At 36.8% G+C, this 16,648-nt stretch overlaps 1 protein-coding gene across 5 annotated transcripts in view; it reads left to right on the plus strand.

Annotated features, from left to right (window-relative positions):
* MET (MET proto-oncogene, receptor tyrosine kinase) overlaps positions 1-16,648 on the plus strand; it is a 146,927-nt gene that overhangs the window by 80,369 nt on the left and 49,910 nt on the right. For all 5 annotated transcript variants that reach the window (XM_034431027.3, XM_087874185.1, XM_087874184.1 and 2 more), the window contains 5 exons: positions 758-931; positions 6,813-6,973; positions 9,804-9,906; positions 10,031-10,167; positions 16,356-16,517. In XM_034431027.3, the coding sequence (XP_034286918.1) occupies positions 758-931; positions 6,813-6,973; positions 9,804-9,906; positions 10,031-10,167; positions 16,356-16,517 (737 nt within the window). The remainder of the gene's footprint in view (positions 1-757; positions 932-6,812; positions 6,974-9,803; positions 9,907-10,030; positions 10,168-16,355; positions 16,518-16,648) is intronic.

Below are 16,648 nucleotides of genomic sequence, written 5' to 3' on the forward strand. Positions count from 1 at the left end.
GCAGAGGGAAACAAACTTTTCTTTGCAAGCATCTCATCCAGTGAATTCCACACATTGAGCACTGACTATGAGATTAGACTATGCATATAGCTAGATTTTGTTTGTTCTTGTTTAAATATCTGCTAATGTTGAATTTGGGCATGCATAAACATAGCTTTTAAGTTGAAATTTAAATTGATCAGGTTGTGATCTTAACTATACATACTTAATATTAAGCCCCATTAATGTCATCATGCTCAACTTCAGGCTGTAAATTATATAGAATCTATATTATAATCTATTTATACTGGTATATGGTAACAAAATATGGAGCACCTTTGCAAGTACAATGAGATAGATGATTTTTTTTTTTTGCATGCTTCATCAGGAACCCTTGTTGTTGTACAATTCCTGGTGACAGACAGGTTGCTTCCAGAGATTAGCAATAATTCCTCTTTAGCTGATATTTTACGTAACCAAAAAAGATAAAATACTGGAGAAATGCAAATGGATTAACAAAATTGAAAATCCTTGAACAAGATACGGCAAATTCATGATAAATAACAATAAGAATCCACAGTCTATTGGGTAGCTCTCGTTCATAGCACGAAGAAGACTGCACAGGATGTGAATTGCACACATAATGCTAAGGTATATGTTTGGTTTTTTTTGTTTTGTGTTGTTAGGTACTGAAAATTACTAGCACCTTAGCTTTGTATAAATCTTCTGCTAGTCTTCATAATTAGTTTCTATGTGTCTGTCATGTTTTACCCATTAGGTAACCAAGATTCCACTAAATGGACCGGGATGTTCTCACTTTAGCACGTGCAGTCAGTGCCTTCTAGCACCTTCTTTTATGAACTGTGGATGGTGTGGCAATCAGTGTGTGAGGCCACAGGAATGCCATATAGGAGGATGGACACAGAACATATGTTTACCTAAAATCTCTGAGGTAAAATTACCTTTATCTTTTATTTACTGGAACCGCATAACATGAGCCAGATCATAGTTAACATATACAAATTATTTGTAAGTTGCTATAGCAATAAGTATGTATGGTCCTCAACAATGTCTCTTTTCATGTTTTGAAAAACGAAGAATAATTAACTTATTCCCAGATGAGGGGAGATGAGGTCCACTGCTGTTAATTGACTAACCCTAACCCTAACCCTAACCCTATTTATATTTTGGCTCACTCTATTCCTTCCCCTCCCCAATTATTTGAAACCTACATAGACTGTCACTATGGGATATGGGATATCAGTGAAGCATAAAACTACAACACAAAGTAACCATAATATAGGGGAAGCATTTCTGTAAATCAAAGATTATGTTGTGTTCCTTATGTTAATTTGCACTTTTAGGATGGTCCAGATGTGTGAACATCTCACCGCAACTGTTTTCTTACTTGAAACTTTTTGTCAAAGTTTCTGTTTAGAACACGATGTGAAAGCAGTACAGATGTAAAGAAAAGACCTTTGTACTTCTACAGGAATTCCATGAAGCTGAGATAGGGGCATGATAAAGCATGAGGCTTTATTCTGATATTTGTAGCTAAGTTAAAACTGGGAGAGGTTCAGAGAAGAATATGTGAACTGGTACTGTCTTTTACACCTGATTTCACCTAATCAGAAATCATATCATATGTCATATATCATGTCATATCATATATATCATTACTTACAGGACTTATATAGCTACCTATGTCATATATTATAATTGTAGGTGTCTCAAAACAATCCCTAAAAAGAGCTAAAACAGTATGATACTGTTTTTAAAAAAATCTTGGAACTGATTGAAATAAAAAAAATATTTTTGCCTCTTCAGAACTTTTTCCTTCATGAGAAAAAATGTAATGTCAATTCTAGAGAGTTAATGCTTTTTCTTTAAGCAATCCATCTTATCTTTTGCACTCACTATAGTCTTCATATAAACCACTCTGAAAGGGGAGAAACAATAGCTATTTTCAGCTTTAGAAGTTTGTAAATAAAAGAGCAAATAAGAGTAATATTATACAAAGGGGTATAAAGAACATAATAGCTCATTGCTATTTTCATTTAGCTATGGTCACTGCAAGATCTTCAGAGTCTGTCTCTGTGTTTAACAAAATAATTTTCTATTAAATATTAATTTTCTAATAATTATGAAAATCTAGTTTTACAGAATGGTTGTGGAATTTGTAGATCCTAATGCATATCATTATTACCATCTATATTACACTGTATTTTTTTTCAGTGGCAGTCACTTTGTGACTCTGAATAAACTCTGAAATGCTTTATTTTTAAATAAATGTTTTAATGGCATTCAAAACATATCTGATTGGGAAAATAAAAAATATGCTCTTATTGAAACTTAAACATGTATTCTAAGCAATGTTGAAATAAAAGAGAAAACCATACAGAAATGGAATATTAGCAGAATAATGGGAAATATGTTTTCCATAATGGCTTGTGACTTCAGGAAAGATTAGTGAACATCCTTTCACTGTTCTGCACTTTACTAATATATACAGACACACCATAGGAAAGGAAATTCATCTCGTTTAAAAAAGGAGCCTTTATATTCGTTTTAAGCAAGCCTATACAAACTAAATGAGGGCAGATGGCAGACCCTAAATAACTTTTAAATTATGAAGTCTGATTCATAGTTACATTAGGCTCTTATGTAGTTCACGTAGTGTGCAAGGGTGCTTGAATGAATGTAAATCATATTTAAAGCTACATTAAGTCCCTTTATTCCTGTGAGGGCAAGGACTAGGTCCCTTAGTGTGGCTGAGATGTCACACGCTGAAGAGTCTTCAGAGTTAGCATGAAATTGTTCCAAGCCACCCTGTTGGGCACTTTGTGACATGGTGAGAGCATATTATCTCTGTATTACCAACCTACATGAAGTAATTTCAAAGGTCTGGGTTGGGTTATTGCTTTATCTCATTTTTTAAAAAAGAAAGTACTAATTTGTTAAATGGGGCACAGTGCTTATGCTTTTTGAGGAGTAATTTTGTATGAAGTTAATAAATGACAAAAAAAATCTTAAAATGTACTCGATTGATTTCAAGCCAGAGTTCATGTGCTGGATATATTTTAGAAAATGCAATAAATATTCTATGACAATGATAAATAGTAATATATCCCCAGAGCATGTGCCATAGTAAGTGGAAGATTTGGAGGTTTTGTTTCTAAAAGGAAAGTAATGATGCATTTAGGTTCCTAAATCTTAACGGCTGATAGCTACTCAAGCAGATTTTATGCTTTGCTGAACCATGACAGTTATTCATACTACTAAAAAAAAGATTATCCATATTTGGCCTATAGCTTTAATATAGCACAGGACTGTTTTGGCTGTTAGAAATGCAAAAGAACCTCTGGTATTTGCAATAATCCTTAACATATAAAATTATTTTTTGGAAAGAAGAATATAATTAAAATATGTTAAATGATAATTTTGATGTTAAAGTGAACATAGGGTAGTTGTTATAAAGGTCTGAGTCAGTATCAATATTACATTTGCCAATAATGTGGTGAGAAAACTTTTAGTTGAATTTCAGATCACAGAATCACCCAGGCAATAACAGCTACAGATCTAGATCTATTCCATTTTAGCCTTCACACAAGGGATTAAGTATCTATGACAAATGGTACAACTCCACGGGATTCTGCAAATTGTGGGCAAATTCATTTAAATCCACAGCAGTTAAAACTGCATAGCAACAATGTTGGGATTGGGGAGGTAGTACAAATGTCATGATGGCAATTGTACCAATACAACTGAAACTGTATGTGTGAAGTTGGATATATACGATCGATCAGATTTGAGATAGATAGGCAAAAAATTAGGAAGGAAGTAGTAGCTGAAGCCTTTCTTAGTTGTAGTATTCTAGTTAAAGGGTGCTTACTTGGTATCCTTACTCCCATCCTTTAAATTCTAAATAGAGATGACTAAAACCTGCTTGAACAGTAGAATTATTGAATTTAGCTTGCCTACCAGTGATTTCTCTCTTCTCAGTTCTTTGAAAATAAATAGAAAGGTGGTTTGGATTTTTTTCCCCAAAGCACAAAATAAGGAATTTAGCTTAAGTTGTGTCAGTTCTGAAACATCAACTATGCAAATTATTAAATCTTGGCAAATAGATATGCTTTTAATAAGAAATTTTATTTTAGAAAAATTATGAAATCAGATGTTGAGATATAAAAAGTATTTGGGGGGGGGAAAGGAATGAACACAAGGAAAAACATGGAAAGCAACAGTCACAGCAATCCAAATAAAATCAATATAGCCAGCATGCTTGAACTAGCAATTTATTTGAACATGTTTAGAGTTTATTGCAAGAGAAGCTAGTTTAAAAAATAACCACCCAAGGCTCAAACATTACATTTTGTCCTTCCTCCTCTTTCTTTTCTTTTTGTGGATATTTTTTTGAATGTATGTGGAGAACAAATAAAAACCAGCTCTTCTAGAGAAATTTACTGCTGTCCTCACTAGTAAAATACTATATTTCTGAAGTTACGGGCCTGACCCTCATATTGTAAACAAAGTTTGCTTATACACAACAATTATCTTTCAACAGCTGGTATCATTGACATATTTTCAGTGTTTGTAGGCTGCAAATATCTACTAAGATTAAACAAAAGTTTATCCAAAATCCCATCACAATATTTGATGAGCTTTCAAATGACCTTGTGTGACTACATGCCAGGTGTTTTTGTGTTATTTGCCAAGACACACACTCCAGTGGCCTACAGTAACAAAAGACAAGCCAGGCATAATCCAATATTTAATAGCCAAATTCAGGGAAGAAATAAAATATTCTGTCTCAGGCAGTGACTAAATAGTCAAGCAGATCCAAATTCAAGCATAAATCTCTTAGCAAAAAGGATTTCAAATACAGCATATGTGTTATGTCATCACCCAATATCTTCTTTAAAAAATTAAACAGCTGTAAATATTTCTCCCTCGATTCTCTCATACATATCTGCTCAACTGATTTTGTCATTGTGGGACTGTCAACTTCGAAAAGGACCCATGCTGCCACAGCCATCTTTTCATTTCTCAACTTTCCACACACTATGGAGGGAGGGAGAGATTTGGAATGTCAGGCCAAACAATAACAACTCATCATCCCGTGGGATCATCAACAGGTGTTGGGCAGAGACTTGAAGGAGTTACCTGGGTGACGCTAGAACACCTAATTTGACAATGTGACTTGTGACAAGGAGGGAGGGGAATATCCTTCAATTATATGAAAACCACGGGAAATAGTTAGAGTTGGTTTTGCTTTCATGCGTGCTGAAATGTGTGCTCAATAAAATAGTTCTTAAAGAGATCTGATAGTCTGAGTGGTGGCTTGGTTGGGTTTGTCAGTCGGAACCTTGACAGGGACATTTGAAAAGATGACAGGTTTCAATTGAAAGGGTAAAATATTTATAAAATGTTTCTGAAGTTTTTATATTTGCTTTATTATTTTTCCCTTATCCTAAATTATGCAGTAATTGTTTCCAAATGGTTTACCACCAAACACCAAAGCCTCAAAAAGACTACACGCAGGACTACAGGTTGTGATACCTAGATATCAACTGTGCATGGTTCCATTTGTAATATTGTTTGAAAAATTAACCAATTCTAAGGGAGAGATCTCCCTTTGGCAGCATTTACATAATTAAAACATGAGGAAATGTGCAAGTATGACTCTGGGACTTTCAAATGCACTTGGAATTGGGTTGGTTCTTCGTTGCCCTGAAGCGTATGGTTTAATTTGTGTTTACATGTTCAGAATAACTATTTTTCTTTGGCATTTAATTTTTTATATTTTTACAGAATTAAGCTAAGTACATTATATAGATACAGTTTTTTAAAAAGATGCCAATGTTACTGGATATCAAAGAGAACAGTAACCTGAACACTTTTTAAATAGAAATGTTTTTTTTTAGATCCAGCAGGAAAATAGGGAAATCATGATGAAAGACACAATTGTGCTACTTATTAGGAATAAAAATGCAACTTCTATAAAACACTATACAACGCTTTTATCACAAGTATAAAAAAGTTTTTTGTTCTCTGACCAAAAAACTTATCAAACTTAGATTGCATGTCTATGTAAGCCCTATAGCATTGTCAATGTTTTATTGATAGTGTCTTGCCAAATGCCCTCCACTGAAATTTATACAACTTCTCTGCTATTCATGCATTTTCCCACCATTGTTACATTTACAGCGCAATTTACAATATACAGAAGTTGGTTTGGGGGGGGGAGAGCATTTCCTTTTGAGATTGTCACTGCATTGCTAGGATGTAGTTTATTTTTAACTTGAAATTTAGAAGTAACCAACAGATAGTATTTTCAGTGACAGCATTGTAAAAGCCACATTATTTTTTTAGTTCCCAAGACAGTGTTTGATTTATACACCTTTGAAGCTGTCATTGCTATGAAGACATTGCAGCTTTCCTTCAGGTTGCTGAAATAAGTTGCTTCATCAGTTTGATATTCTTCTATTCAGTATCATACTTTTAATAAAATAAGTGCATTGTATTCTTTCACATACCACAAGAAAGACATAAAAAGCAAACCAAAGGGTATTAAAAAAAACTATTACAATGCAGAGCTTGTTCAGTGCCCCTAAACACAATAACTCAGAGCTTTGTAGCAGTGGCAGTATTATTTATTGCTAATATCTAAGGAAGCTCATACAGTGATAAATGAAAACGGAGGAACAATTAAGTTAAAGAGGGGGGTATCTTCAACAGAATAAATTATTTTCTGCCAGTATTGTTGCTTTTCTTAAAAAGCACCTTCAAAGCCCATTAGAAATAATAATTTATTATTCTTTTTCCCCTTTTAGATTATTCCAAAAAGTGCTGCTTTTGATGCTTCAACAAGACTGACACTGTGCGGGTGGGATTTTGGATTCAGTAAAAATAATAAGCTCAGCTTAAAAAAAATATCAGTCTTTGTCGGGGGACAGCGATGCATTGTGGATGGCAAGACTAGTGACAAAAACAAGTAAGATATGAGGGGTTTTTTTTTCTCTTTAGATATTGTGATGTGTGGCAAAAATAACTACGGTAACTTCAATGTCTTGCATGATATTATATACAATTATTTTGGTTTAATTGTATTTTAATGTATTGTTTCTTTCTCTTTCTCCGTTGTTTGATAGACTTCATTCAGAAAAATAGCATATGAATATTCGTATGATTTTGAGGACAGGGTGCCTTTGAGTCGCTGGTGATTCCTGGACTACCTGGACTAGTCCTTGGAGTTACTTGGCAAAGTTTTTTTCTGAAATGGTTTGCTGTTGCCTTCTTCCTAGGGTGGAGTGAGAGTGATTTGTCCAAAGTCATTCAGCTCTCTTCCTATCAGACTGGACTAGACCTCACAGTCTCACAGTTTCTAGTCTAGTGCTTTAACCACTACATTGAGCTGGCTCTCCATTTGTATGAATATGTCTATAGCAGAGATGTCAAACTCAAGGCCCGGGGGCCAGATCCGGCCTGCAGGGTGCTTAGATCTGGTCCGGGGGGCCACCCTGGAAATAGCAAAGGACCGACTTATGGTGCCTCTGCCAGCAAAAACGGACCTCCATTTTTGCTGGCAGAGGGTTGCAGGATGCCGTCGCAGCCAAAAATGGAGCTTGGGAGCCTGTTTTCACTGGCAGAGCGCTCAAGCCACTACAGCCCCCCTGACACAAGTGATGTCAAGCTGGCCATGCCTCCCCTGGCCCCCCCAAGGTGAAATACAACCCTGATGTGGCCCTCAGTGAAATTGATCTGTCCCCGTACCCATACACACACAAACACAGCCAGCCGAGAGTTAAGGAAACACTTTGGAACGCACCCAGGTCTTATCCCCCACTTGGCAGCGATAGACACACCGTCTGCCAAATGCCTTTATTTTCACAAACAGACAGATAAGGTACTTAACATGCAAAAAGTCCAAGCAGAAATAATATCTCTCTCCGCAGTTCCGAACGAGGCTTTAGTGACTATCCAAGGTTTACTTTTGTTCGTCACAAGGATCACTGACCACTACCCTCTATTATATAGTCTCTGGGGTGTGGTCCAGTGACTCAGTTCTAATCCCTAGCACGCCTCCTAAGCTGCTGCAAACGTTTATCACGCCTTCGGAGGCGTGCGTCCAGGAATGATGTTTCTTCATCACTCTGATCCGAGCCAGCTGTCTCCCTACTGATCTCCTCTCCCTCGGCCGGCACCTGAGACAATGCCAGAGGGGAGAGGCCTGGAGAGGGAGGCCTGGCTGACTCCTCTTCCTCATGCTCGGAGCTTTCTTCCTCCGATGGGACAGGCTCAGAGGGCGGGGCCACAACAGAAATTGAGTTTGACAGCCCTGGTCTATAGTAAAAATATTCCCGTTTCAGTGGCTATTGTATTATCCATGTTAATAGAAAAATACAGGTTATGGTTCTTGCTCATTCAATGATTATTACTACTGACCATGAAATGTCACTTTCCGAATGTTTTTTACTCTTTATATATGTATTTATTTTATTCAAGGCAAGCTTAAAATACAAAATTCAAACATTTGCAAATAGATTTAGTAGTTTAAAGAGACCCTGTTTTGCAAGAGGTGAGAGCTAATGTAGTAAGGTATTAATCAATATTCAACTAGAGGGCATAATATTTGTGTATGCTTGATGCACCTTTTTAATGTTTTGATTGTTTTGTGATTTTTGTCCTTTGTTTCTCTTTTGTGTTCTTTTAGATTTTTTTATTTTTTATTTTGTATTTTAATCTAATGTTATCGTTAAGGTAAAACACTGAATGAAATATTCAGTAGATTGCTTTTCTCCAACATGACATGAATTTAGTTAACACTATCATATGCAAATTTCATACAGGCCCAGTAACTATCTTGGAATATTAATGTGGATTGAAGCACCAAGCATATCTGTCTTTAAAAGTTGTGCAGATTGTTGAATGTGGCCATTTGCTTATTGAGAAGCAATCTTTTTTCTACAGCAATAATTGAGGGTAGGGATGATTTTAAGAAAGGATTTACTTTTCAAGGAGAAAGCTGTAACTAATCCCTTCTCTTTTTTATATAGTGTTCTTTGAATATATTCAGTGGAAGATATTTTTCTTAAAAACTCTTTAAGATGAGACTTTTTAAATAATTGTTGTACTGCTCTATCATTGTTTATTTTAAAAAAGATGATTACAAATAAATACATTTGTATTGATAGATTCTATCTATCAATCAATCATCGAGCTATAGCCTATCAATTATTCCTGAACCACCTGTAAGTTCAAGGGTATTTTTATTTTACTGATTTGTCATATTCTTAGTGTTTGAAACACTAGACATTGGCTGGTCTATTTATGTTGCAATTTACTTATGAGGTTCTGATTTTTTGTTTTGTTTAATTATGATTAATATATTTGTGAGGGGTCCTTGGTGCTGTCTGAGCTTGTTTGTTTTCTTGCAGACATTTCATTACCCAAATTAGATAATATCTTCAGTGCTAATAAGGAGTGGAGTTTGCTGTCATTTTATATTCTGTGTTAAGCTTGGAGTTAGGTTAACATCAGATCAACAATCAAGTAAACAATACCCCAATCAAGAAATTGTCAAAGAAGCCAACAGCAAACAGCCCAACCAAAGAATCTCTGAGACCACCCCCACCAACACTGACAGGCAAGCCACTAGAATATAAATTGACAGCAAACTGCACTCTTTACTAGCACTGATGATATTACCTAGTTTGGGTAATGAAATGTCTGCAAGAAAAGCAAGTTCAGAGAGCACCAAGTATCCCTCGTCAACCCTGAGTTACAAATACTCTTTATTAGTAATATATTTGTTTTTATTGAAGATTGGAGTGCAAGCTTGGGCCTGTAAAGAATACAAGTTTTAATGTTTCAAGCAGTGTTTCAAATGGACAAGCTAATACCTCTTTGAATACATTTTCTTATGTGGTAAGTAAAAGACTATTATTTTATAATTATATAATTTCATTTTAATAGTTATTTTACCTTTATTTCAATGTGTCATTGTTTGTATATGGTTTAAGTAACAAATGAAACTTTGTTCCATATGCAGGATCCGAGAATAAGGCAGATTTCTCCTAATTATGGTCCAAGATCTGGCGGAACATTGTTGACATTAACTGGGGAATATTTAAACAGCGGGAATTCGCAAGAAATTTCTATCTGCAAAAAGCAGTGCAACCTAACCAGGTATAATGGGCTGATTTTTATTTTTTTAAAATAAATTGTAAACCTGGAGCTCTAAACCAAATGGAAATATATTTTATCTTCAGAACAAAACATCTCTTTTGTAAATGAAACTCGCAAGGCAAGAATCAGTGATTCCAGCATGAAAAAACTGTTAAATCAGCCTAAATAGCTGCTGATTTGGAAAGGAGGAAGAGAAAACCTAGAATGTAAAATGTAGAGCATAAACCTACATATACAAATTTGGTTACTATACTGTGGAGGCATAGATATAGTACAGAAGCCATTGTGAGATCTAACTAGAACTGAAAATAGACTGCCCTTAATAGGATATATATGTGTTCTGGCTTTTTCTGACTTCTTCAGGGAATGCAAAATGCTCCAATTTATGGTACTCTGTAAAGTAACAAGAGATGTTTTTCATCTCCTTGGCAAAGCATTGGAAATGCCATATACATCTTGAGGTTAAATTGGGGTTGCACCCTGGTCAACCCCAGTTTACGGCCTCAGATGAGAGATCAAAACTCAGGATAGACCTGATGCCTGGTACTTAATATTTCTCATCACATCAGTCAATACCCAATAATCAAAACCTATTTCCAAAAGATTTGGTGGCAATTACTGTGCCTGTAATGATGGTATTAATTTTTATTGAAGAAGGGGTTAGAAACTAGGCTGTACCCAAACTCAACCAGATATCTCAAATGAACTTTTCCCTTGGGTAGATGATCTAGAAGGAGTACCATTTTCCTGCTGAAAAGTTCTTTAATCAAGGACAAACAATAAGACAAAATGCTTTTCCTTTTGGGAAAAGTGTATTTTTGAGCTTTGATGGCTAATAACACCATTTTTTCGGGGGGGGGGGTTTTCAAGATAATCATATTTCACTGTTGGAATGGCCTGGGAATAGCCCAGACCTTAATCTAATTGAAAATCTATGGAGCTAACTAAAGAAACTTATTAATCAGAAGTGACCCAGCAATAAAACCCAGTTAATAGAAGCAATCATTTAATCTTGGTTTCACATTATAAGAGCTGCAGAACTAAAAGACTTAGTTCACTCCATAGGAAGACATTGTAAGGCCATAATTCATGCTAAAGGCTACATTAACTGACATGATAATTTTTGTATATCTCGTTTTTTCAATGGTGATAATTTTTGTATATCTCGCTTTTTCTACATGTTTCACTTTTCTTCTTTATACTGTAACTGCTATTCTAATAGCAAATCCTTCATAAATTATCTTTCCATTGATATATAATTTTATGGTACTACTCCAAAAAAAAAAAATGGTGTTATTAGCTAGTTTTAGAAAATACACTTTTCCCAAAAGGTTTCCACAATTTTGGCCACTACTGTATTTGCTTTAGAGATAGTGAATGAGTTGCTGGTTTTTCTGGGTCATCATCACCATCAGGAAAGAGAAACATCTCACCTCCTAACCCTCAGTCTCTGGGTTCATAATATAAAGGAATCGGTTGAATAGGTAAGCATTCAGGACCTTCACCACCACCACTTTTTCTGGGAGGAACAGCTTCTTCCTAAAAACAGAGTCCTCTTCATCTTCATCCACATTGCCAACTGATGTTACTTCTGCTGCCACTTTGGTGGGAAACTTAAAGCAATCTAGCTTCTTTATAGCTATCACTCTCTTTTTCCCTTGACTGCATATTTTATCCTGACTCTCCCACTGTCTCTTCAAACTTTCCCAGTCATGGCATTTTCCAGTGAAGCTTTTGTAAGAGGAAGGCGAATATGGCTAGCTATTCCTAAACTGAGGTGCAGTGCAGAAACCATAAAGTCAAGCCTTGATTTAAAATGAAAGGATCTATTATAATCTGTGTGGGGCTTAGCAACCAACAAAGCAGTGCTGTCATTCTAACACCTAATTGGAAAGATTAATTTTTCCCAAATAAGCAAGGAGAGGGAGGGGGGAAATGTCCTTTTAACATTCAAGGAGGCTGAATTGAAAAGCAGGAGGATGATGGGAGAGAGGATCTCTTTTTTTCTGGCTTCCCTCTAACCTACAACACACCCAGTGCTTTAAAAGTAAAGCACACTAAACAACTGTTTAAAATTGGGTTTTAACAAGGGTTTTTCCTGACACTGCCTGATCACTTCTCTGTGGAACTCCAGCAGCAGAAGCAGTCCTCTTCAGTTTCAGCATTTGCTTCTTTCTGTCCTGCAGCAAAGCGCGCGTGCGCACACACAAACACACACACACACACACACAAACACACAATCCGATGCCCACATGATATGCTGGACTACAAATTTCCACATCAAGCTATGGAAAGAGTCACCAATTTCTTTTGTAATCTGATTCTTCCATGGAATTAAATGAGAAGGAAAACAAAAACTACGTTTAGTGTATTACACATCTTGAATGATAAATTCAGCGATCACCAAACTTCTTTTCACCTTTCCTATTTTCTTCTGGATTTTATAACAAGTGGGCAGACTATTTATATTACTATGGTATTGAAGCTAAACTATTAGAGATTATTCATTTTGAGACTGTGAAGGCAATCTTAAAGTGTTAGCCATATCACATTTTTCTTTCTGTCTTCCTAAACAATAATCTTTCCCAAGGTAAAATTAACAAGACCAAATACAGACAAAAGTTTAAATGTGGATGACAGAAACCTACATACTGCAAAGATGTTAAGATTAAGATTTTTTTAAAGATTAAATAACCTTTGTTGCCATTTTTTACTGTGAGCACACTAGCACAGATTAAAAATTAAATTCTGTTGCTTGCTCTCAAAAGAAAGTATATATCTACCCATACACATACATAACACACAAATACACATGCTATATACATATGTTTCCTTGAAAATAAGACCCGGTCTTATTTTCTTTTGGGCCCCAAAATAAGCACCATGTCTTATTTTGGGAGGATGTCTTAGCCCAGGGATGTCAAACTCAAGGCCGTGGAGCCAGATCCGGCCCGTGGGGTGCTTAGATCTGGCCCACGGGGCCGCCCTGGAAACAGCAAAGGACCGGCTGACAGTGCCTCTGCCAGAGAAAACGGAGCTTCGGAGGGCTCCGTGCAGCCCTCTCGAGCTCTCTTTTCGCTGGCAGAGGGTTGCAGGAGACTGTCGCAGCCAAAAATGGAGGTTGGGATCCCGTTTTCACTGACGGAGCGCTCAGGCCATCACAGGCATCCCTGGCAAGAGTGACATTGAGCTGGCCATGCCCATCCCGGCCATACCCATCCCGGCCATACCCACCCCGGCCCCCCAAGGTCAAACATAACCATGATGCGGCCCTCAATGAAATCAAATTTGACACCCCTGTCTTAGCTGCTAATCTTAGGACCACTGCAGCCAGGCCTCCCATGTCCCAACACTTGTTGCGCCACTACCCGACTTCTTCTGCGGTCACTTGCAGCCAGACACCATGTGACTTGTCATGCCACTGCCACTGCTCGTGGCATGAGGCTGCATGGCACATCGTGCCATTGTGCATGCAAGCGGCAGAATCAGCATGATGAACCATATGGCATCCTGCGAGCGGTGGCACCGATGCGATGCAGTACGTGGTGTCCGGCTGCAGAAGAAGTTGGCTAATGACGTGAGAGATGTTGGGGCATGGGAGGCCTGTCTGTGGCAGTCCTAATGTAAGTGGGTGTGGGACATCTGAGGCAGCTCCACCCACCTATCCCCACCCTAGCTTGATTTTTGCTCATGAGCCTCAACCCACCTCGTACAAGTAAACAGTGGACGAGGCTTAACTAGGGCTTATTGTTGGAGTAGGGCTTATATTAGGCACAGGCTAGGGTTCCTTTTCCGGGTGGGTCAAATTCTCAGGGAAATACTGTATATAGGAGGCTGCGTGGCATGTTGTGCCATTGTGTACACAAGTGTCACCAGCCTTGCACAGCATGTGATATCCTGCTGCAAGCAGCGGCACCAGCACAATGAGTCATACAGCATCCTGCCACAAACAGTTACACCAGAGCAATGTGCCATATGGCGTCTGGCTGCAAGCAGCTACAGAACAAGTTGAGCAATTGACCCCCTCCTCTTTGTGGCACCCTCTCAAATACTGGAATATGAGCCATGGTGGTGCAGTGATTAGAATGCAGTACTGCAAGAAGTTTGAGTCTCACCGGCTCAAGGTTGATTAGCCTTCCATCCTTTTGAGGTCAGTGAAATGAGGACCCCGATTATTGGGGGCAATATGCTGACTGTAAATTGCATAGAGAGGACTGTAAACCACTATGAAGTGGTATATACATCTAAGTGCTATTGCTATTGCTGTACTACTATAATGTCTCCCCTAGTCCTTGTTTTCTCTAGGCTAGCCAAACCCAAATCCTGCAACCGTTCTTCATATGGTTTTGTCTCCAGGGCTTTAACCATCTTAGTTGCTCTTCTTTGTCCTTTTTCCAAAGTCTCAACATCTTTTTTGTAATGTGACAAAAACTGGATGCAGTATTCCAGGTGTGGCCTTACTAAGACTTTATGAAGCGGTACTAATACTTCACATGATTTTGATTCTGTGCCTCTGTTTATACAACCGAACATTGTATTCGCTTTTTTGGCTGCTGCTGCACACTGCTGGCTCATGTTTAAGTAATTGTCCCCTAGGACTCTAAGTCCCCTCTTACAGTTAGTGTTTTGAGCCAGGTTTGGCCTAACCTGGACCTACTGTTTCCTTGACTTTTTTTCTTGTTATTTATATGTTGAAAGAAACTTTTTTTTATTATCTTTCACTTTTGTTGAAAGTCTTTGTTCATTCCGAGCCTTTGCTTTCCTGACTTCATCTTTGCAGATTCAGACTATCTGCTGATACTCTGCCTTAGTTATGTGTCCCTCTTTCCATTTTTTGTACTTGTCCTTTTTGTCTTTCAGTTTATCAGAGAGATCTTTGTGCAACCAGTCTGGTTTCTTCTTAGATTTCTTGTTTTTCTTTTTCAGTGGTATTGTGCTGGTCAGGGTTTCAGAGTTTCCCACGTTTCTTGAGTTGTTTTCCCCTTTAGGATTTTCATCCATGGAATTTTTCTTAGGCTCTGAGTTTGTTAAAATTAGCTCTTTTAAAGTTTAAGACACTGGATTATGTTCTATTGCTTGTGCTTGCATCATACTGAATTCCATTATGATGTGGCCACTCTCACCCAAAGTTCTGGCAACTTCAACTCCCTTTATCACTGAAAAAAGTGACTTATGAGCAGTTTTATGATGATTGTAGCATCCCCATGGTCATGTAATCAAAATTCAGACACTTGGCAATTGACTCATATTTATGAGGGCTACAGTGTCCCAGAGTCACATAGTTTCCTTTTGCAACCTTCTGACAAGCAAAATCAATGGGGAAGCCAGATTTACTGAACAACAGTTTGACTAATTTAACAACTACAGTGATTTACTTAACAACTATGGCAAGAAAGGTCGTAAAATGGGGCAAACTAACTTAACAAATGTTTCACTTAGCAACAGAATTTTGGGCTCAATTGTAGTCGTAAATCGAGGACTACCTGTACATTCCAGTCTTGAGTTTCATCCCACCATGTTTCAGTAATGGCAACTATATTATATTTACCTTCATGCACTAGTACTTCAAATTCATCTTGTTTGTTCCTTAAACTTTGAGTGTTAGTGCATAGGCATTTAAGTCCTTTATGCGTCTTGGATATGTTTCTTATATCTTTTACTTTGTATCTGAGTTTTCCATCCTTTCCATGTTGGATTCATTTCTTTATCATGTTAATGTAGTAATAGAAAATGTTAGAATTTTAGTTGAAAGTAATTAGACAACTGAGATTTCTGAATTCAGTGTTTATTATTTTTTTAGTATTTGACACCATAGCCTTGAAGTTTTTTTTGTACTTTAGTTTCTAGTTTGTATGCTGATGCAGTGTAATTGGCAGTTTTATGAACTGCAGGTAATCTGCCTTAGATGTATCAGTTTTTGCATAATAAATCCATAGGAATGAAAACTAAAGTTTTTTACTTTAGTGTATATGCATATTATTTTTTTTTCAAATACTAAAAATAAATGGACAGAGTTGGTTGAGCCACAGTTAAGTTCTATTATATTTGAACTAGAAATTATGGTTTAATCATAGATCTTGAGGATTTACATAATGAGTAACATTTCATACTGATTCAGACTATTTTTGAAAATGTGAACCTGATTATAGTAAGAATTATTTTAATTCTTTAATTTTTTTTTCTTACAGTGTGACTGCTAATACCATAGAATGTTACAGTCCTTTTCAAAGAGAAACGTTGGAATGCCTTGTTGAAATGAAAATTGATTCGGCCAGTCGTTTAGCAGGTCATTTTACCTACAGGGAAGACCCTGCTGTTTCTAAAATTTATCCAGTAAAATCTTTCCTTAGGTGAGTGGAATTTTAACATTGATGTATGAATAATAATGGAAAAAATAATGATAGTAAAATACTGCAAAATAAACTGCAAAACCAATCTTTATTCTTTAGTCATGCTTAAAGAATCTGTTATTAATTACATA

The sequence above is a fragment of the Pantherophis guttatus genome, chromosome 7, assembly GCF_059756535.1.
Source record: "Pantherophis guttatus breed Tessera chromosome 7, ASM5975653v1, whole genome shotgun sequence".
Taxonomy (NCBI): Eukaryota; Metazoa; Chordata; class Lepidosauria; order Squamata; family Colubridae; genus Pantherophis; species Pantherophis guttatus.